Source organism: Diabrotica undecimpunctata, chromosome 7 (genome assembly GCF_040954645.1).
Source record: "Diabrotica undecimpunctata isolate CICGRU chromosome 7, icDiaUnde3, whole genome shotgun sequence".
Taxonomy (NCBI): Eukaryota; Metazoa; Arthropoda; class Insecta; order Coleoptera; family Chrysomelidae; genus Diabrotica; species Diabrotica undecimpunctata.
The window spans coordinates 22,605,432-22,627,615 of NC_092809.1; the positions used below are offsets into that span (position 1 = coordinate 22,605,432).

The 22,184-nt window shown below is 31.8% G+C and overlaps 1 protein-coding gene across 1 annotated transcript in view; it reads left to right on the forward strand.

The window, feature by feature from the left end:
* Positions 1-12,615, forward strand: part of LOC140445057 (uncharacterized) — a 34,701-nt gene extending 22,086 nt beyond the window's left edge. Inside the window, exon 3 of the mRNA XM_072536849.1 lies at positions 11,679-12,615. Coding sequence (XP_072392950.1) covers positions 11,679-11,884 — 206 coding nt within the window. The 3' untranslated portion in view covers positions 11,885-12,615. The remainder of the gene's footprint in view (positions 1-11,678) is intronic.
* Positions 12,616-22,184: the final 9,569 nt, after the last annotated feature.

Consider the following 22,184-nt stretch of genomic DNA (forward strand, 5'->3'; position numbering starts at 1 on the left):
AGTATATTGGGATCAACCTTATACTTACTCTATACGGCAGATATTTCCACAAGAGTAAACGGCATAATTGCCACCTATGTAGACGAAACTGCCATAATGGCTTCTAGCTCGGTTCCTGTTACAGCCTGTCAAAATTTACAAATTCATTTAAATGATCTAGACAAATGGTTAAAACTGTGGCAAGTTAAAGTAAATGGCAGTAAATCAGCACATATAATATTTACTTTACGCAGGGAGAGTGTACCATCTATACATATAAACAATATCATAATACATAAAAGAAATGATGTTAAAAATTTGGGAGTACATTTTGACAGCTGACTAAATTGCGGAAAGCACATCTGGACAAAGCGACTGCAACTAGGATTAATATACAGGAAAATGTTTTGGTTCATGAACCAAAAATCCGAATTAAGTCTGCATAATAAATTATTAATGTATAAATGTATTCTAAAGAAAGTTTGGACTTACAGTATACAGATATGGGGTACAGCATCTAATTCCCACTTACTGAAACTTCATCGTTTAGAATCTAAAGTTTTGAGACTTATTACCAATGCACCGTAGTATGTGCTCAATTATGTTATACATCGAGAGCTTCAGATCCAAAACACCGTTGTCTCACTCAGTGGTACTTACAAAAATAGACTACTGAATCATGTAAGACCTACTGAAGCGACCGAGCAGAGGAAGACAACGCCGTGATCCCTTAGACCTTCCTATACCTGTAAATACATAAACATATGCTCTATCATTTTATACCTAACTGTGTGTATATGTATTTTAGCTATTGCTATTTTTTGATATGTTACTAAATGTCTTTGTAAAGTGTTATTTATATTTCAAATATTTATATGTATTAGAAATTTATCTCAAAGGATTTTTGTCACTGAACGGATCTTCCCTGTGTTAACCCTTCAACGGAGAAATTTATTTTTTGCAAAAAAGGAAAGGAAAAATCATAAATATTGGTCAAAACACTTTATTAAACATATTGGTACAAGTATTTTTCTCAAAATATATGTAATTTTAAAAAAAATAGTCGTTACGTTTTGGTAACGCTAGCCGGTTAGGGTATACAAAAAATTTTTGGACAAGAAAATTATCACTTTGGGCTGTGAAACATTATATTGCACTCTAGACATAATCCTACATCACATTTGACACAAATAGTACGAATACTTGAGCTACAACCTTCTCCAGCACATCGACGCCTCTTATTATTGGGGATGTTTATCAAAAAATGGTCTGTTCTGTCATATCTCAAGTTATCCGAAACCCTATTAAAAGATAAACTTGATTTAGCAGCCGCAGGTCTTCCAGCACCTTTTGAAGCCATGCCATATTTTATCAGATAGGCTTGAGCAATCTCTCGTCTGAATTCTAGTTGGGTAAGCTGTGTTTGATGTTTACACTTCTTAGATATACACCAAGCATTGACTATAGCAGCTTCTAGTAGCCAAGTAAAAATTGACCACCACCACTTCTTTCTAGGAATTGAAATCCTGTATCTGGATATCTGCCATGAAGTCAGTGCCTCCCATAAATCGATTATATTCAGAAATCAGATAAGGTTGTGGTACTTGAATAATTTTTTTTTCGGCTCGAGAGTAGTGTTTTACTTGAGTGACTGGATTGACGCCATGACATGTAGATGCTACTGTCACTACATTATTATCCATCCACTTGACTAATATTATTGCATCTTCTTTGTCGATGACAGATATCGTGTCTCCTCTTTTTTTCGATTTCGAAATAATACTTTTTTTAGGTAACTCACAACTTGTAGGAATTCTATTTTCCCTCATAGTTCCCGTACCATCATACCCTCTTTGTTTCAAGGAATATAACAAATTAAAGCTTGTGAAGAGATTGTCGAAGTAAAATGTGAACGGGAGCTTTTTTATATCATCCGAAAATTCATCTATCATGCAAAGTAGAGGAGCAGCACATTTTCCAAAATTGCTTTCGTAACTAGTGTTTGACTTTGGGTTTTTTCCTTGATATATATCAAAGTTCACCAAATAACCAGAAGCAGAGTTTAGGCACCACATTTTATACCCAAATCTGATGGGCTTACCCCGAATAAACTGTTTACATGAATGCTTCCCAAAGTATTTGATCATAGCCTCATCGTAATTCAAGTTCTGTTCAGGTATCCAGTTGTCAATAAAGCGGCGTTTCAAAAGGCCCATCAGTGGGCGTAGCTTCCACATTTTGTCACCATGTACAGGCTGTGTGTTGTCGGCGCAGTGCAAATATTTTAAAATTTGGCGAAACCGATCTCTTCACATAGATTCAGTGACTAAAATATTTTTCATATCTTGTTTGGAATCCCAGTAAAAGTCCCTTCCAGGTAACTCATTATATCCTGTAACAATCATAATCCCAATTACACATTTCATTTCTTCGTTAGAAATGTTTGGATCCGGTTTATTGCAGAAAAGTGCGTATTTTCTTGATTCGGTCACAAGTAGTTCAATTATTTCGCTATCAACAAACATCTCGAATATATCTAAATAGTCCATATCACTATATTTACTATAATCTGGTTTAGGAAAATACCTGCTCACACGTTCAAAGTCACCTTCAATCCAGGATATTTTTTCTGACCCAGTTCGGACGATATTTGACACTGGCTCCGATTCAGGTACATCGATAAAAGCTCTGACAGTACGAGGAGGGACGATTTCAGCTCCTGGTGTCAACTGTCGACCGCTTAAATTATCTAGAAATCCGCCACCATCTTCATCACCAGAATCCTCATCGGTAAGGACATTCGCATCAGGAGGCTCGATGAATATTTCATGAACGTCCAGGTCTTCTTCATAAACCATTTGCAATGCTTCTTCCAGCGTAAACCCACGCCTAAAAGTAACAAATGAATATACTAGACAATTATTAATACATAAACAAGAGTCCTAGCTTTTCTGATCGCATATATACCACATACTCAACACGCAAGACATTTATACACGTACAATATTTTTTGAACTAGAACTGAAGAATAACTATCTATAAATACTCTTTTGTAAGTATTTTTCATAACAATTCAAAAAAGAAGTTTTAGTAATACTTACTCTAGACGGATGTCCATCTTTGGAAGCTCGTAACTGTTACCACAATTTTTAAAATTTGAATAAAACTGCCAAAAAGATTTTACGTTGACGTTGTACCCAACAATGTGTTCATTCACATACTAAAAGCGTGTTGACAAATAACCAACGCATTCCGATGGAACCAAAAGCTGTGTTGCCACTTCTAAAATGAGGTTGTCTACCGTTACGATATGGTAACGCTAGCCGTTTAAGGGTTAATTGCAGATAGAGTTTTTTTTTTATTTGTAGCAAGAGATTACAATAAATAAAGGATATAAAAAAATGCTTATTGTTTATAAACAAAGCACCGATGAATTTTGAAAGAAAAGGACTCACTTGCCAACATGGCGAATAAAAAAATTAACTTCCTACATGCTATTGCGTTTAATGAGCTATTTTAATTGTTTACTAGCGGACCAACTCGACATCGAGTTTTTTAAATGAAATTTTTATTTTGCGAGAAAAATTAAGAGATCAATACAAACAATATAAGCAAAAATATACATAACATTCATCAATAATAATGCAAGTAACAATTGTATTAAATATCACGAAATATTTCGTCGAAAACAATGTTTTTTGTTACAATGTTATCATTTAGCAGTTAATTTTGCATGCTGATCACGAATCCGGTGTCAGATTTGCTCTATCTTTACGTTTTATGCGCGGTTCGGGTCACTTCCGGTGTCGGATCGCAACCGGAAGTACATATTTAGATTCGTCTCGACGAGACCTTTCGATCCATATATACATTGTGGGGTCTAAAAGTTAAAGTAAATTTTAACTTCCGGTCATCTCAAAACCGGAAGTGAATTTTTGTACCAAAAGTATATCTTGAGAATCTCATACGTAATACTAATAATATGGTTTTTGAGTAAAGTGGTGGACAAGAAAAGGGCTTAGCGTTTTAGTATATAAGATAAGATTACAATCACAGTGCTTTTGCAAACCTATTTTACAATATTTAATATAAACTTTTTATTCGGTAAATGATTTAATTTGATAAAATAAGCCTTTTTCTTTAATTTGGTGCTTTCAAAATTCATCTAGACCCAATAATAACATTGTAGATAAAAGTTTTTTGGCATAAACAATTTCAATTTTGCATTAAATATTAACTAAAATTTCTTGAATTCTTTAAAGGTAAATCAAAGTTATTGTGCCTTTTTAGAAAAGTTAATAATAGTTTTCAAAAAATCGACTTTTGAAGCAATTTTTGCAATAATTACAATAATAACAAATTAAGAAAAATAACTTTACAAACCCTGATTTTAAAGGATTTTTTATGTTTTTTCAGTAAAATTGTGTCATTTTCCATATAATTTACCGGTCTTTAATAGTGACCTTACATTTTTTATACATTTAATGATATTTTATAACATATTTTTAGTAAAAAAATACGTTTAATCGTGTGAATATTTTGTTTTATTTACATATTGTTATTACCAAATTACCAAGTGTCATGGGAAAATCGTTAGCTCCCTGGTCTATCTGTTAGATCAACAATTTGAATTAGAGAAAATGATTCATGTGACATAGTGACTCTCACCTCTTTCAATAAAAGAATTTAGGTATAAATATTTACCAAATATTAGTAATTATTTATGTAAAGGACTTATAAGATTTTAAATAGATGAAACGTTGGACACGTTTACATTTACAGTGGTGTAAAAAAGTAGAAGTTTAAGGCATTTACCTTAAATATTTTTTAACCATTTACTATCTACATCAAACAAGCACTGAAACACTACTACTACTATCGGTTCACAGCGTTCTCCGACGCCTTCCGACTCCTAACCGCCATTCCTCTCTATTTAACCATAGGCCTGGAGGGATTTCTCTTTCCTCTAGTTCTTTTTCAATTCCCTCTCTCCAGCTTCTTCTCGGCCTTCCTCTTTTTCTTCTTCCTTGTGGTGTCCACGTCAAAATCTGTTTCGGAATCCTGTCATCTAGCATTCTCTGTACATGGTCATACCATATTAACTGTTTTGTTTTTATTTCATCAACTATTGTATGCTTGACTCCCATCATTTCTCGTATTCTCTCATTTGGTATCCGATCTCTTCTTGATTTGCCTGCTGCTCTTCTTCAGAAGTCTATTTCTGTTGCTATTAACAGTTTCTCTGTTCTTTGTTTCATTGGCCAAACTTCATTGCCATATGTGATTACACTTTTAAGTATGGTATTGTATATGAGTTGTTTGTTCGCTTTATATATTGTTTGGTCCCACAGAATGCCGTTCATCATGGATATGGCTTTTCTACCCTGTATGTTTCTGTCTTTTATAGCAGCATCGAGTGTTCCATCTTGAGTTATCTTCATAATAAGCTTAAACACAATATTATAAAATGGAAACACAGCAAAAATTTTGATTAATAAAAAAATGTAGTTCGGAAATTTTTTTATTCAATATTACAAAAATTAGGCTATTTACATAAAGACGATGTTTTACATCACATTGAAGTAATTTAAACTAATTTTAATATTTAATTGACCAGCCCTTGTTTTTAATAACTAGTTCACATCTTTTGGGCATGAAATTTATTAATTTTTGCAGTTCCTCCATGGAAATACAGTGATGCCAAGCGTAGATTAGAGATTCGATTAATTTCGTTTTATTTGTGGGTTTGCTTTTGGAAATGATGTTTGATATCCTTTGCCACAAATTCTCCATGGGATTGAGGTCCGGGGATTGCGCTGGCCAGTCCATCCTATCAATTTCATTACTCTCCATCCAAGCTTTAACCAATTTTGCTCTATGGCAAGGACCATTATCATCCTGAAAAATAAATTTTTCTTCGCCAAACAGGTCTTTTCCACTACGCAGCATCTTATTTTGTAGTATCTCAATGTACTTGGTAGTGTTCATCATCCCAGAGACAACGTGTATACGACCATTTCCTCGAGCGGACATGCAATCCCATATCATAACGGAGGTTGGATGTTTAATTATGGTAAGAACACATTTTGGAGAAAATTCTTCACCAGGAAATCTTCTGGCGTAGGCATTTCCAGCATGATTATTAATATTGAAAGTGGATTCATCACTAAACAGTACACTCTGACACTGCTCTGCTGTCCAGATTCGATGTTCCTTGGCCCATTTCAAACGGTGCAATCTTTGCTTTTCTGAAAGCAGTGGTTTCTTTCGTGCCTTACATCCTCTAAGTCCAAAACTAAGCAGTCTTTTTCTCACAGTGGAATTGCACACGCTTACACCAGTAGATTCAGACCACAGCTTCGTCAATTAAGACTACTGTCTGCCAGACTTGTTCTTCTTAATGCAGCGTCATCTCGAACAGAAGTTTTCTTTGGTCGGCCACTACGCGGTCTGTCGTCAATTTTTCCTTGTTTAGCATACTTCTCAATGACTCTAATTACTGTATACTGATTACAGTTTACTGCGGATGTTATTTCGCGAATAGATTTGTCGTTTTTATGGTGAAAAATAATTTCATAACGCTTTTCGTCCGATAATTTAGTTTGTTTGGTCTGGGATGACATTTTGACCTTTTTATCAAAAATCAAAGAGTGAATAAATGTGTTAGGGTAACTACAGTGTTTATATAGTCAAAATATGTGGCAAATTTGTCATTAAGATTCAATTTAATAGTACTTTAACGACTTAATAATCACCTCATAATTTTCTCGGATTATGGGATATCCCTTCAATCAGATTATTTTAATCTTTTCTGTAGAATTTTGAGCTAGTAATTAAAAAAACATTAATAAGTATACCGATAATGCTAATTACAAGAAAATATACAAACAACTTGTGTTAAACCTCAAAAACTATAAGGCGCTTAGGTGATGCAGGACTTGTTAACACCACTGTATTGTTGTGTAACATAATGTAAGTTTACATTATGTTTTGAATTGATCCATTGATTTTATTAGGTATCTATGTTTTTATTTCATATGTTATCTGGTGATTTGTTTTGTTTCTATCACATATTTTATACAATTAATAGGAGTTAATAGTTTAAATTATTAAAATTATATCAAGTAAAATAGTTACGCCGAGTAAGTAATAGTCGTTTTAGCGTAAAATAGAAGATTAGTGTGTTCTCTAATGGTATAAAGTGAAAGTTAAAATATAAGTTGTTTCGGTATAATCTACGTAAAAGTAGTTGTCGTTTTTATAACTAAAACTTAAGTCGAGACTAAGTACTACAAAGAAGTACTTAGTCTCGACTCAAAATTAATATCGTTTGTATAGTGAATAATATGTAATGAATAGTGTTGGTCTTTTAATTTGTTTTAATTACTTCGGTGGCGTTTACCTAGTCACCCATTTGAGTCAGCGTCGTAATAGCATTATAATTTATAGTGTTGGCGAACATAGTCGTACATTGGCTTAAAAACCGTGTTGTACATGTTTTGAAACAAAAAAAACTACGAAACTATATACATATGTCTATTGATTTTATGAATATTTTATCCATATCTTATGAAGAAAATAATTTTACTTAGCATAAGGAAAAACACATAAAAATCTTTATTAAACAACAACGAATATATCGATATAAAATTGCACGATTCAATAATGACGATCGTGTAGATGACAACAAAATCAATTCAAACGAAGCACTTATTTTAAAGATTTAAAAATTTTCTTTTCATAGAAAAGAAAATTTTTTTGATCCTTTTTCTTTCCGAGTTGGCCGGCTTCCTCATAGAAGGCTTCAACAAGTTTATCTTCGTAATCTCTGGTGGGGGCGTATGCATGGATTATTTTTAGTTTATTTTTTTATATTTTAGTTATTTTTTAGGTCAGTTTTTCGTAAAGCTTGTTACTTTCATATTTTAGTAGTTCCCCTTGTATATTTCCCTGTCCAAGCGTTTTTGCTCCATTTTTCAAGAATTTACATTGTTTTTTTCCTTCTTCTTTTGATACTCTTGCTTCTTCTTCTTCTTCACTGGCTTTACAACTCGGGGTGAGTCGTCGCCGCATCCACTATCGCCCTCCATCCTCTACGATCTTGTGCTTCTATTTCACATTGTTGTACCCCAATTCTAGATAAATCGGCTTCAACATTATCCTTCCATCTTTTTCTCGGTCGGCCTACTGATCTTCTACCATCTGGTCTTTCAAAAAACACTGTCTTTAACATTCTGTCATCCTTTGATCGTATCACGTGACCTGCCCATCTTATTCGGTTTGCTTTGATATGTCTAACTATGTTTTCAGTTTCACACAGAGTCACCAATACAGCATTACGACGTCTTCTTCAATCCCCTGTGAATTCATCTCTTTGAGGGCGAAATATTATTCTGAGAACCTTTCTTTCAAATACTAGAAGCTTATTGATTTCCCGCTGGTTGGGAGTCCATGTTTCACTGCCATATGTAATAATTGGGCGAATAATCGACTTGTACAGTGAGTGTTAATTTGGATTTTCTTTTTAGCAGCTTCGATCTTAATAATGTTGAAAGGGAGTATAAAGCTCTATTTCCCGCAGCTATCCTTGCTGAGACCTGTTTTTCTATGTGGTTGTCCGCTGTGATTATCGCCCCTAGGTATTTAAACTCCTTTAGTACTTCGAAGTTGTAATCATTAATATTGATGTTCTGCCTAACTCTTGGTCTTGGATTTTAGGTTACTACCATGTATTTCGTCTTTTCTTCATTTATTCGGAGACCCAGACTACCTGTTTCCTTCTCGAGCTGTGAAAACACCTCTTTCACGTCTCTTGTAGAATGCGTGACTGCATCTATATCATCAGCAAAGGCCAGCAACAGTTTTGATACTTGATCAGTAAATCCTCCTGTCAGCTTAGACGATATTTTACTTATTGCATATTCTAAAGCAAAATTTAACAGCGACCGTGACAAGAGGTCCCCCTGCCTAAGTCTGAATTTATTACAGAATTGCAAGGCAAAACAGACGTTGATAAAGATGTTGTTAGATTCTTAGAAGGCACAGATTAAAGCAAAAATCTGAATTTGGTTTCGAAAGTTAGTTTACGGATTTTAATATCAGATGTCGCTATTTGCGTCCATACGAAGCCATATTAGAGTTGCTTCCTAAGACAGAAAAGATTTATTTTCACGTTCAGAGCGACTGTGAATAGCCGTTCTGAAGAGCCCTCCTAGTGCGACATACGTATAAGCGGATACACAGACGCACTATACGTGAAATCAAATCTTAACTGTATTTTTCCATATATATATATATATATATATATATATATATATATATATATATAGTAGACTCCCTCTATAACGAGAACTGAAATGACAGACAAATTACCTCGTTATAAGCCGATCTCGTTATATCAGACAATAATAATACTGTGCATACATATGAATCTCTAGTTTTCTAAACCATTAACTTCCTATAGTGAAGCCATTCGGAGCAATATAAGATGCTAATAAATATTGTTTGAATGGCGTTTTTGAAAAAAAGTTATTTACTTTTATTGTCAATGAAATATATTAAAACATAAAAGAGTTGTTTACTTTTATTATCAATGATATACGTTAAAACAAAAAATCTGTACTTATATTTTTTTCCAACTACATAATATATAAAGCGTATTTTCAAGGATAAAATAAACTATTGTTTCTGCAATTTTAAGAACTCTGTCATTTTTAACTGCTTTAATTGGTATTGGTAAGATGTGAAACAGTTGTATTTATTCATTGTAAAGAAGTTTATTGCGGGCTGCAGTTAAGTTTATTGAGGGGCTGTTTGAAAAGGTATTTATTTATAGCCACGACCGGACCAAAAACGTAAAAAACGCGTTTTTGGATCTTATTTTCTGTCGTTATAACCAAATTTGCCTCGCTATAGACGGTTATAGTTCAATAGAAATTTCACGGGAAATGTAATGTATCTCGTTATAAGCGAAACCTCGTAATAACCGTGTTCGTTATAGAGGGAGTATACTGTATATATATATATATATATATATATATATATATATATATATATATATATATATATATATTGTTATGATGTGTTGTTTGTTTGAATGATGAGCAATGAGTATTTTAATAATATAGGGTTTTTATCGCGGTTCTCAAAGAATTAGCTTGTAAGTACTTTTTTAAATTATCTTTATTATAACTATTATGAAACACACATATATATATCTAACCTAGCCAATGTAAATTTAAAATAAACTATCTTTAAATTGATATTCTTATAAAACTAATTAAATTCTATAGACAATGTAAAATTTAAACAAACTATCTTCAAAATTGAAATTGTTATGACACTAACTAAATTATATTAACAAAATTTTGTACCTTTCTTTCACTGAATGCCTAAATGAACTGTTTTCTACTATATAGATTCTAATCACCACTGAATGTCTTCGTACTTCAGTTATCCTTGTTTTTTGTGAAATTACTTTTTCCAATTATCAGCTTCTACCAATTTAAGATATAGTTTTCTTCACCAGCATTTATACACCACCAACCAAACCAGCAAACAGCATTTATATTTATTCTTCTTTTCAATATACCAATATCCAATTATTATAAGTTGATTTATACTAATCTCCAATCATAATATAATTTTAATTCCTTCCAATGTCCATCCAATATTCTTCTAATATACTTTTATAATCTTCAATAATTATTTGTGTATAATTATAAATGTGCATTAAATATATGCATAATTTTTAATCTTCATTTAACTCACTATATTAAACAATTGGACTATCTCCAACTAACTTTCATATTTCTTATTAAACTGCTTGACTGACTTACTAAAACTGTGAACTACTAACTTTCATAATAAACTGCTTGACTTCTGACTAAAAAACTGCAATCTTGAATCCAAATCACGGGTATTTATATCCTTTTGGATATTCCAGAACCATCTGGTAAGAGATCATGTTCCAATTTGTTCTATCACTTCTATATAGATGTTCTCGAAAAAAATATCTGTTCGATCCACCGCCATAATCATTATTTCGAGAATGTTCGACTGTAAACAATGGTCACACTCTGCACTCTGGAGAATTCGTTAATGTTCCATTGATAATTTTGTTGACATTTAGGCTTTTCAGATCAGAATAAACATTCAAATTAGTAACTAACACTCTAATTTAATAAAATACACATTTCAAACAATATAACCCCACTTATATTCGTAAAATTCTTAAAATGACACTTAGGAATGGAGGGTATAGTGTGTTGCCTAGTCACATGGCTCACTTAAAAATATCTACAAAATCATAACTACTAAAATACAACTTTTTACAATTATTATATGCTAATTTCTTAAAATGCCCTCACATAAATAATTTTTATAAAATTCTCTAGTATATAACTTATTTAAAACAACCAAATATCTAATATTATGTAGTATATAACATAAATTATTTTCTATAAACCCTAATCGTATCAATATATATATATATATATATATATATATATATATATATATATATATATATATATATATATATATATATATATATATATATATGAATTTTGCATATAATTCAGTCTCTACATATATAAGTAACGTATTATTTTTAGTTTAACTTTTTAAGATATAGAATAATTTAAAAATAAGTAGTGTAATGTTTGTTAATTATGTTTAACACATATTATATTTTTTAGGAAGTAACTATGTAAGTGTTGTCCGAAGGTGCGAATTGGTTCCGTTTGAACAAACAGTGGGAACATGCTCCCAGGGCGTAAGCCGAGGATTACTCCTAGAGTTCTGTGAATATTGTGATTACGACGGCTGCAACTCTGCCACTGGACACAAAACTAACCTCTTAGCTGTAATGATATCTTTAATTGCTCTCTTTTTATATCATTAGATCTGTAGATTAATTACAGTAATGAATTAAGCAGTGATGGTACAAAAACTACGCGGTGGGAGTCTTAAATCATCACAAACCATCGTTATAGATGTAATAAATAAGTACATTAGTTGTTTTGATTCAAAATATGTATAAACACTTTATTAAAAATTTTATTTAATTCTAACTCAATTATAGATATTTGTAAAGCACTTAATATTTAATATATAATATACTAATTTCGTTTTAGTAATAATACCAATAGTTATTTTATTATATATATGTTCTTTTTTAGACATACCTTTATATTTTAAAAAAGTCTCTCTTCGTTTACACTATGACTATGTCAAACTTGGGATAGTTGAATGTCAGCGGCAGTAGTAGAGGTCAAAGAAAGACTTTTAGAGAAATACATAATTCTTAAGCGTCTTAAATTCTTTTACGTCTTAAGCAAGACTTAAGACGTACAAGAATAGTCACGATTTATCATCTAGTTTGAATGACAGAAAATAGACACATGAATATCATCCACAGGACATGCAACTACTCCCTTCCTTAGTAAACGTGCTTAAGAATCGTGTCTTTTTCTCTGCGAGTCTCTATTCAATTGGAATATTCAATTTAAAGACAGACTTTGTGAGAGAAAATATAAACATTTATGTCTTCTGGTGAATAAGCCGCTCTTTATAAATCTTGTAAATTTTTCTGGTCTTTTATAGCAAATATCAATTAAAATACTGTTGAATTTTTTTGAGTTTGATCTGTTGTAACCATAACCAAAACAACTTAAAATAAATATAAATAATAATAGTCCTAGACATACACACACACACACACACACACATATATATATATATATATATATATATATATATATATATATATATATATATATATATATATATATATATATATATAATTGATGGATTCGACCGTTACTTGATGGAAATTCGTTTTATGTAACAATAAAACACTGAAAACTTTGTTTTCAAAACTTCCACAAATTTTTATTTTAAATTATTATCACTACAGCTGTTTCGGCTCATTGCCTTTCTCAAGTGATCTGTTTTTGGCATGGGTTTACACTTTATAGTCTCTAATGAAATAAGTTGAGGAGGGGAGAACTGTTTGTCTCAAGCTGGTCATTCAGAATTATATCTGTGTTTTTTAATTTGTTGATTTCCATAGATTCTAACAAAGATAGCTTAAGGCCTTTATTTTGAATGTGTAGAATTTTAAATTCGTCATCAAAAGAATGATTATGATCTAGAAGGTGAAGTGCGTATGTAGAATCTGTTTTTCTATTATTGAAAGCCCTTTTATGTTCTGCTATTCGTTTATTAAAATTTCTACCTGTTTGACCAATGTAAGTTTTTGGGCAGTCGCCACATTTAAGTTTGTACACACCACTGTGTAAGTGTTTTTTATGTTGGCTCTTATTGTTTGTAATATATTTGCCTAGGTTATTATTTGTTCTGAAAGCTGGTGTTATTCCTTTCTTTTTTATGTGTTTGGCTATTTTTGTTGATATTTTGCCTGTATATGTAATCGAGCAGAAGGTACTGGGTTTTTTCTCTGGTGGTGGAAATACTAAGTTCAGGGCTTTCTTGTGTAGTTTTTGATTTAACATTTTATTAATTGTTTGTTCGTTGTATCCATTGTTTACTGCTATTTGTTTAATGATATTTAATTCTGTCTCAAAATTGTATTTTGACATAGGAATTGCTGTTAATCTATGTAACATACTATGATAGGCTGCCAGTTTATGTTGTGTGGGATGGGATGATGAATTGTGAATAGTCGTGTCAGTATGGGTAGGTTTATGAAATATGGAGAAGTCATGTTTGTTTTTAAGTCTGGTAATTTTTAAATCTAAAAAATTTATGGATTGATTTTGTTCTGTTTCTATTGTAAATTCAATATGACTATGAAGAGAATTAATATAAGATAGAAATTGGTCGAGTTGCCTGTTAGTTCCTGTGAAACATACCAGTACGTCGTCTACGTATCTCCACCAATATAAAAAACTGTTTGAATATGGGATGTTTTGAAATCTTTGTCTCTAGATGATCCATAAAAATATCTGATAGCAATGGGCTTAGAGGATTGTCCATTATAAGTCCTGCACTGTTATTTGTATATAATTCATTATTAAATTCAAAGTAGTCCTGGTTTATGCAAACTTCAAGAAGATGTAAAATTTCAGTTGTAATGATTGGATTTGTATTATTTTGGTCTAAAAGGTTTTTTACTAGAATACAAGTTTCTGTTGGAGGGATACTAGGAAAAAGATTTTTTACGTCAAATGAAATTAATCTGGAGTTGTTAGGTAACTGAAAATGTATTTTATTAACTAGTTCTATTGTATTTTTTATGGTAAATTTAGGTGAAAATTTAGTGTGTTCTAAAATAATCTCTAACAGTTTTTTTGAAAGTTTATATGACGGAGCTGTATAAAAAGACACTACAGGTCTTATTGGGTGATGCGGTTTGTGTAGTTTAATGAAAGAGTATAATTTAGGAGGCTGTGGGTTCATGATACTGAGGTATTTCTGTTCTATTGGATTTACTATTGATTTTGAATTTTCTAACGCTAGCTTAATTTGTTTTTGATACTTTTCTGTTGGATCTTTGTGTAACGTTTTAATGTTTTGATTATTTAAAAATTCTATTGTTTTGTTATTATATTCTATTTTATCTATAGCAATAGTAGTGTTACCTTTGTCTGCTTTTGTAAACACTATGTTGTTTTCTAATGATTTATTTTTAATTGAAATGGCTGTTTTATTCTCTTTATAACAGGAATTTTTGGTTTCACTACACACATCTGTAATAGATTTTGCAATTATACTTTTTTCGATATTGTTAGCAGTTTTGTTTAATGCTACTTCACATTCTACACCTAAATATTCTAAAGTTTTCTGATTATTATGTTGGGGCAAGTTGTGTTTAAATCCTTTCTCTAAAAGTTGTATCTCGCTATTACTAAATTTAGTATCTGTTAAATTTATAAATCTATTGAAAAAATTATGGTTCGAAAAACTTCTTGTATAATGAATATTGGGTTTTTTACTATTGCAAGAAACAGTTGTAGTGATAATAATTTAAAATAAAAATTTGTGGAAGTTTTGAAAACAAAGTTTTCAGTGTTTTATTGTTACATATATATATATATATATATATATATATATATATATATATATATATATATATATATATATATATATATATATATATATATATATATATATATTGTTATGATTGTTTATTTTGAGTTCAAACTTAGTTTATTGAGCCAATAAAAAAAAGAATTATAACTTATTTGTTATCAAAAGTAAAATAATCCTTATATTTCCTGTGTTCGATGGATTCAAAAGATTTTCTAGTTGTCTTTTATCGGGTAGAGAAGAAAAGGATAAGAATACAAATATATTATATTACAAAGATTTACGTTTCTTTATTTTATATGAACGAATAAAACAATTATTAAATTCTGTCGTTATCTTATCAATCAGCATACAAGAAAATAAATCAAATTACTATGATAATAAGATTATAAAGCTACATACATTTATATTACGTGAAAAACCAATTTTACTTAAAATTTTCTTTACTTAAAAAAAGAAACCACAAAACTTTAAACTTTTGATTAGCCTAACAAAACCTCAGTTCTTAAATTTGAATGCTAATGACCATGATGTCGAAACGATCCTTCACAGATATAAAATTCAATTGTACAAACACTTACAGTTTATTTTCTTCTTGAGTTGTATGTTGGAACATACCCAGAAAAGTCCAGTCTCCTCAAAGATGTGATCTCCCCTTTTTGGCACCTCGGCTCCTTCTTTACGTCTCTGCAAACCTCCTGCAGACTACACAAAAAACACCTGATTCACTTCTCCAAACTCCGCTACTTATTTATGACACCAGGACCTCCTTTTGTCAACTTGATGCCGTAAGAATACTTTCACATATACTTTATAAAAATGCCCACGGTAGATACAAGGACCTCTTTTAATCTACTTGTTATCTCCTTCTTCAAACTATTCACTTCTTTTCGTTACGCCGGTATCCAAACTCACGAACCACACCCTATCTTGAGAAAAACGACTGTTTCCTTTCGATGACCAAAATATGACTAACTTCTCCTCTCTCATGATCGACTCACCAAATTCCCATTTAAAAACGACCGTCCAATCAATAAGCTTAAATTGTGTTTACCATGATTTTGGAAAAGCCTAATTTCGGTTCCAGAGAAAACTAAATAGCTTACTTTAAAATTGGTTTTTTTTCAATACATCATTTATACATATTTCAAAAGATTAAAATATGGTCATTTAATACTCGACTATACAAACAATGAAAAGATTAACTTACAGGTAAAATGTCTTCTAATTCTAAACAAAGGTTTTTTGTTAATTTTGTTTGAAACGGAAAAGGTCGTTTGCCAAACAAATTTCTATTCTTATCTACACTAAATCTTATCTTAAATTACTATATACAATTTGTTTATATTGATATCTTGAAATTTTATTTCGATGGATTTTTTTATTTATTTTTCTTTGGTTGGGAAAGAAGAAACATAACAATATATATATATATATATATATATATATATATATATATATATATATATATATATATATATATATATATTTATATATATATATATATAATATATACACACATATATATATATATATATATATATATATATATATAAATATATAAATATAAATAAATAAATAAATATAAATATATAAATGTGTGTATATGTCATTGTATCGTCAATTTTAAAACTTACAATGGGCTATATCTCACGAACAAAAGCTGACATCAAAAAATGCTTCAAAGCGTTTCTAAGAGAGTAAGGGGGAACTAAAATGATATGAAAGAGAACTTACCCCCATCAACCCCCTAGGCCCTACCCACCACAACCAAAAAAGTTTATATTGCAAACACCTACTTGTGATACATCATTGAAAAGACTATAAAAAATGCAATCCAATAGTATAAATAATAATTATATAGGGTGAAGCAATAATTGTGAAACTTTGGCTTAAATGGTGATTATAATTATTTGCCTCCTGATTATTACCATTTATTCGATCAATCAACCGATTTAATTGTTGGTTGGGACTAGGGCTATCAGGATTTTCTCACAGTTCCGAACAAGAACCACTCACCAGACTATGCCAGTTTAACCCTTTGAGACCCTGTGTAAATGTGTATGTACATAGCTTTTATTGTTTTGTTAAATACCAACTACTCGCTTATCTATACCGAAATAGCATTCAGTCACTCAAATATACATTTACGATCCACATTTTTAACTTCTGCTTCCATCTAGTGGTCAACAGGTAAAGTTGTCAGCGATTTTGTTGTAAAGTGTCAGCTGTTTAGTTGGTAACCGATACTGCTAGTTTTATTTTTCGAGAAACTGTTATCTTTTGTGAAACGAAATCGATCCAACTTTTTAAGTGTGATTTATAAGGTAAGTAGTTTTTTATAAAGTACAAAACATTGCCATAAAAACGATAGTTTTGAAATAAACAAACATTTTTTAGATGCACATGAGCATGTACACGTGGTCTGAAAGCATATTTCTGATTGTACATCTGTATGTACATATGGTCTAAACTTGGGTTTTAACTTAGTATTGTTGATTGCAGATAACATGGATTACAAAAGAAAAAAATATGATTTCGACAACCCAAAACATCTCCAAGAGTTAATTGACCTGATAGAGGACGGTAACGTATCAGAAATAGACAATTTGGAAGTTCCCGGAGGAGAGAGTTCTGACGAGGAGGATGGAATTCTGGATAACTGTGAGAATAAATCTATTATAAGACCAGGGGTTGATGCTTTGACCAGACGTGACACTGAGACACTGGAAGAAGGCGATGGCAGCGAAAATGATAATGAGGAGTTAGGGAGAACTTATGATTCAGACGACGAATATATACCAGATGAAGTTGCAGGTTACTCGGGTACAAAAAAATTAGGAAGTAAAGTATGTTTCTCAGAAAAGGAATGTTCTAAAAAACCAAAACAAAGAGAAATTAAAACAAAAAAGAGAACCGTAGAGTGGACTAAGGCATCGATAGAGACTCCTACATTTACATGGCATCCTACTTCCCCAAATACAAGTCTTACAGAGCCACTGTACCCAATTAAGTATTTTTCGAAGTTTATTTCAAATGATTTGTTTGAAAATATAGCAACATTTACAAATGTATATGCCTTACAGAACGGAAAAAATTTTAGACCAACTAATGAGAGAGAAATTAAAATTTTATTTGCACTTCATATAATGATTGGAAATTTAAACAAATTTCCCAAAATTAGGATGTACTGGGAAAGAAGCTTTGGTATTAGAATGTTCCTAGATAACATGTCTAGGGATAGATTTTTCCAGCTTAGAACATGTTTACATCTAGTGAACAATTTGGAAAGATCAGCAGGTGATACAGATAAATTTTATAAGGTTCGTCCTATCATCGACGCTGTCAGAAAGATATGTTTACAGCTTGAACATGAGGAAGTACTTAGTGTTGACGAGCAAATGATTCCTTACACAGGAAAACTTTCCGTAAAACAATATGTGAAGGGGAAGCCCTGTCCTTGGGGAATAAAATTATTCGTCTTGTGCGGAAAAAGTGGTCAGGCTTTTGATTTTGTTTTTTATCAGGGTAAATCTACAGAACTGAATGCAGATAATAAAACAAAACATGGATTAGGGGCATCTATCGTTCTTCAACTAGCCGAAAGAATTTCCACCAGTGAAGGCCACAAATTATATTATGACAATTATTTCTCATCCTATGAACTACTTGAAATATTATTGACCAAAAAAATATATGCTGGAGGGACTATTCGAATAGATAGATTTTACAAACCTCCTGTGTTACTAGACAATGAAATGCTGAAACTACCGAGAGGTTCCGTAGATGAAGTCGTCAATAAAGAAAAAAATGTGGTGCTAGTCAAATGGTTAGATACAAAGACTGTGAAATTAGCCTCCAATTATGTTGGTGCAGGTAATTTAGACATAGTTAGAAGATGGGACAAAAAAGGCTGTTGTTACGTAGATGTTAACCGACCTGAAATTGTCAAAGATTATAATTATGGAATGGGCGGAGTTGATCTAATGGACCAGATGATTATTTATTATCGAATATTTATTAGATCGCGAAAGTGGACATTGCGTGTTATTATGCACATGATAGACTTCGCTCTCACCATCAGCTGGCTGGAATACAGGAAGGACTGCGACAAATGTAATACAACCAATAAGGATCGAATGAAATTTCTAGACTTCAGAGTCAGAGCTACCGAAAGCCTAATAAATATGGGCAATTCAGTAAGTAGAAAACGAGGAAGACCAGCATCTTCATCTCCTAAGCCTTCTATTTCAACATTTAAAAGGCGAGGAGAGACGAGACCATTTTTGGAAATACAAACGGACAATTTTGGTCACATACCGGAGTTTGATTCTAAGAAGGAGGCTACTAGGTGTACAAACACAGATTGTAATGGACGTAGTCATGTGTTCTGTACAAAACGTAAAATACATCTGTGTTTAATGAAGGCTAGAAACTGTTTTGCAGCTTTTCATGAACAATAAATATGTAATAATAATTACTTTGTAGTAAATATATTTTTAGTGTTTAGTGTAAATTTTTTTTTTAAAAAGCGTACACAAGTTTTTTTCATTTTATCTTACTAATTGAAGACTTTTGAAATATAAAAACACACAAGATTTTTTTTTTGAAAATAAAAAAGTCAGGTCTCAAAGGGTTAATGAACGAATCTTTATCTCAAATACAGAATCAGATCCAAATTCTAAATTTAGATGACATGAACCCATCTCTAAACTTTCCACAACAGAATTTTTATTGAGCTCACTTACTGAGCAAAAATATATCGAAATATTTCACGCAACCCTAAGCAAAATGATAAGAGCTAATCAACCTGAAAATCCCAATTAACATCCGTTCAATGTTCTGCCTTATGCAGTTATTTGCTATAATAACACAAAAAAGAAAACCCAAGGATTTACACCGTACAAACTCATTTTTGGACATACTTCTTTTAGACCAGCTGAAATACTTTACAATGAGAAAAACCTTATACCAAAGTACGTTAGTAATCATATGCAATACTTCTATAAAATGGCACGAGTTACGACAGAAAGACAAAAAGAAAAGGCCAAAGAAAGATTCAATCAGTACTTATCATCAAACCCTCCAGAATATGATAATAGGCGATAAGGTTGACGTCAATGAATTGCAAATTAAAGACAAAGTCCAAAATATGTTTAATAGCCCTTTCGAACTCCAAGAAATCCACGTAAATTCTGCTACTTCGAACTACCTCGAATGCCGGCATTCAAATCCGAAGTGCAAACTCATATAAGTCTCCCCAAACAAATCTCTTGTTCTGTTAATCTCAAATATACAGAAATAATGGCTGATACGATACCATACGCTTTCCCAGACAAACGTGCGCTTATTAACGGAATAGGTCCGATATGAAAATCAATAACCGGAAACTTAGACTTAGATGGTGAATATTTCAGTGAATGTGTAACTAAGATAAACTGCAATGGAAATCAAATTGAAAACCTATTAAAAAATCAATCGGTTACCATTTATCTCATTAAGAACTTCAATGCCACAATCCGGAAATTACAAATAGACGAGGAAACATTTAACAATAATATTAAAGAAATTCGAAAGTCAATAATGGATATCTTTGACCAATTAAAATTCTATTAATCTCAAATTGATATGCTAAACTTGTGTGAATTACTAATGGAAAGCTATTTATTTATCGGAGACTCGTTAATTGATATAGTAAATACCATTGCCTCTGCTCGATTAAAAATATTAAATAGCTCAAACATCACCCCGTTTGATTTAATTCAATCGCGTAGGCATGTATCACAATTATTACAGAAAAATAATCTTCCATTATCACTCTATGCTTCGAATTTAGCTCAATATCTTGATATTATCGAATTTCAAGACTATCAAATAGACACAAGAATTGTGTTTGTCGGCAATATTTTTTTAACTGATGCAGAACAATATACTTTATATCATCTCTATCCAATACCAATACTGGATAATCGAACAGGTCTTTAGTCAGTATTAACAACAACACATAAATACATTGAGCGAAACGAAGATTCATTGTTATAACTTACAATAAATAGTCTCGAGTAATGCAAAATATTAAGAGCTCGAACCAAGATCTGTTACAAAACACTTCCATACTCGATCGACAGCGATGTTATATGCGAAGCCCAGCTTCTTAAGCGACAAGAACGCTTTTCCAGAATGTTCCAGACTTCCGTAGTATTGGCCAAAGATTACAACGTCTGAAAGATCACATGGACATTTGGCTCATAATAGTTTCTGACCCACTGCCTATTACCATCAAATGCGAGTCCAGAGACGTCAAATCGGAGATCATCCACACCAACCATGTGGTCAAACTACACCCCATGTGCGATGCCTTTATTGATAGTACAGAGTACACTCCCAGAAATTGATCGACGCCCATGACAATGTTACTTACCGAAGTCAGCCAATCCAAATACCATTAAATTTCTGCAATCATTTCCCAGATAAGATCTACCTTCCTGACTAAAGCTTAGCAAGATCAATACTGAAAACCTCGAGATAGCCCATCACAAACTCAATCAATATTCTGAAGAACTCGGCAAACTAATTAATGAATCATTCGACAATAAAAATCCGAGCTGCTTCATGATCTTAACAATATACGACATTGTTGGCTCTTGTTGTTCTTTACACCACATGTAAATGCAGATCTAAGAGAAGAAACAAGATAGGAATTGGCAATACTAATGTAGTGACCATCCGCTTTCTACACCAAGATACCCAGAGACGAAGACCCAATATCCACCTAAGCGACTCCATAGACGAAGAAGGGCAGATCCAACTGAATACCCACAAACAAACAGTCTAAAAGTTGCTCCCACGCACTAACTCTCATCTAAAAAGGGGAGCTGTTATATGCACTGTACCAGCAATGATGAGTTATAACGACAATTCTCAGGATATCAGGTTTTAAGTTTTAACTGCAAGAGCCGATAAGGATTCGTGCACATGCAGTCAGCAGTCACCAATATTATAAAATAATTTGTCGTTATGTATATTCATCCAACGTTGCTTGGCTCTTTGTATTTTCAAAATAAAATTGTTTTTTAAAAGACAAAAAAGTGTTTCGAGATCTAATATATATATATATATATATATATATATATATATATATATATATATAT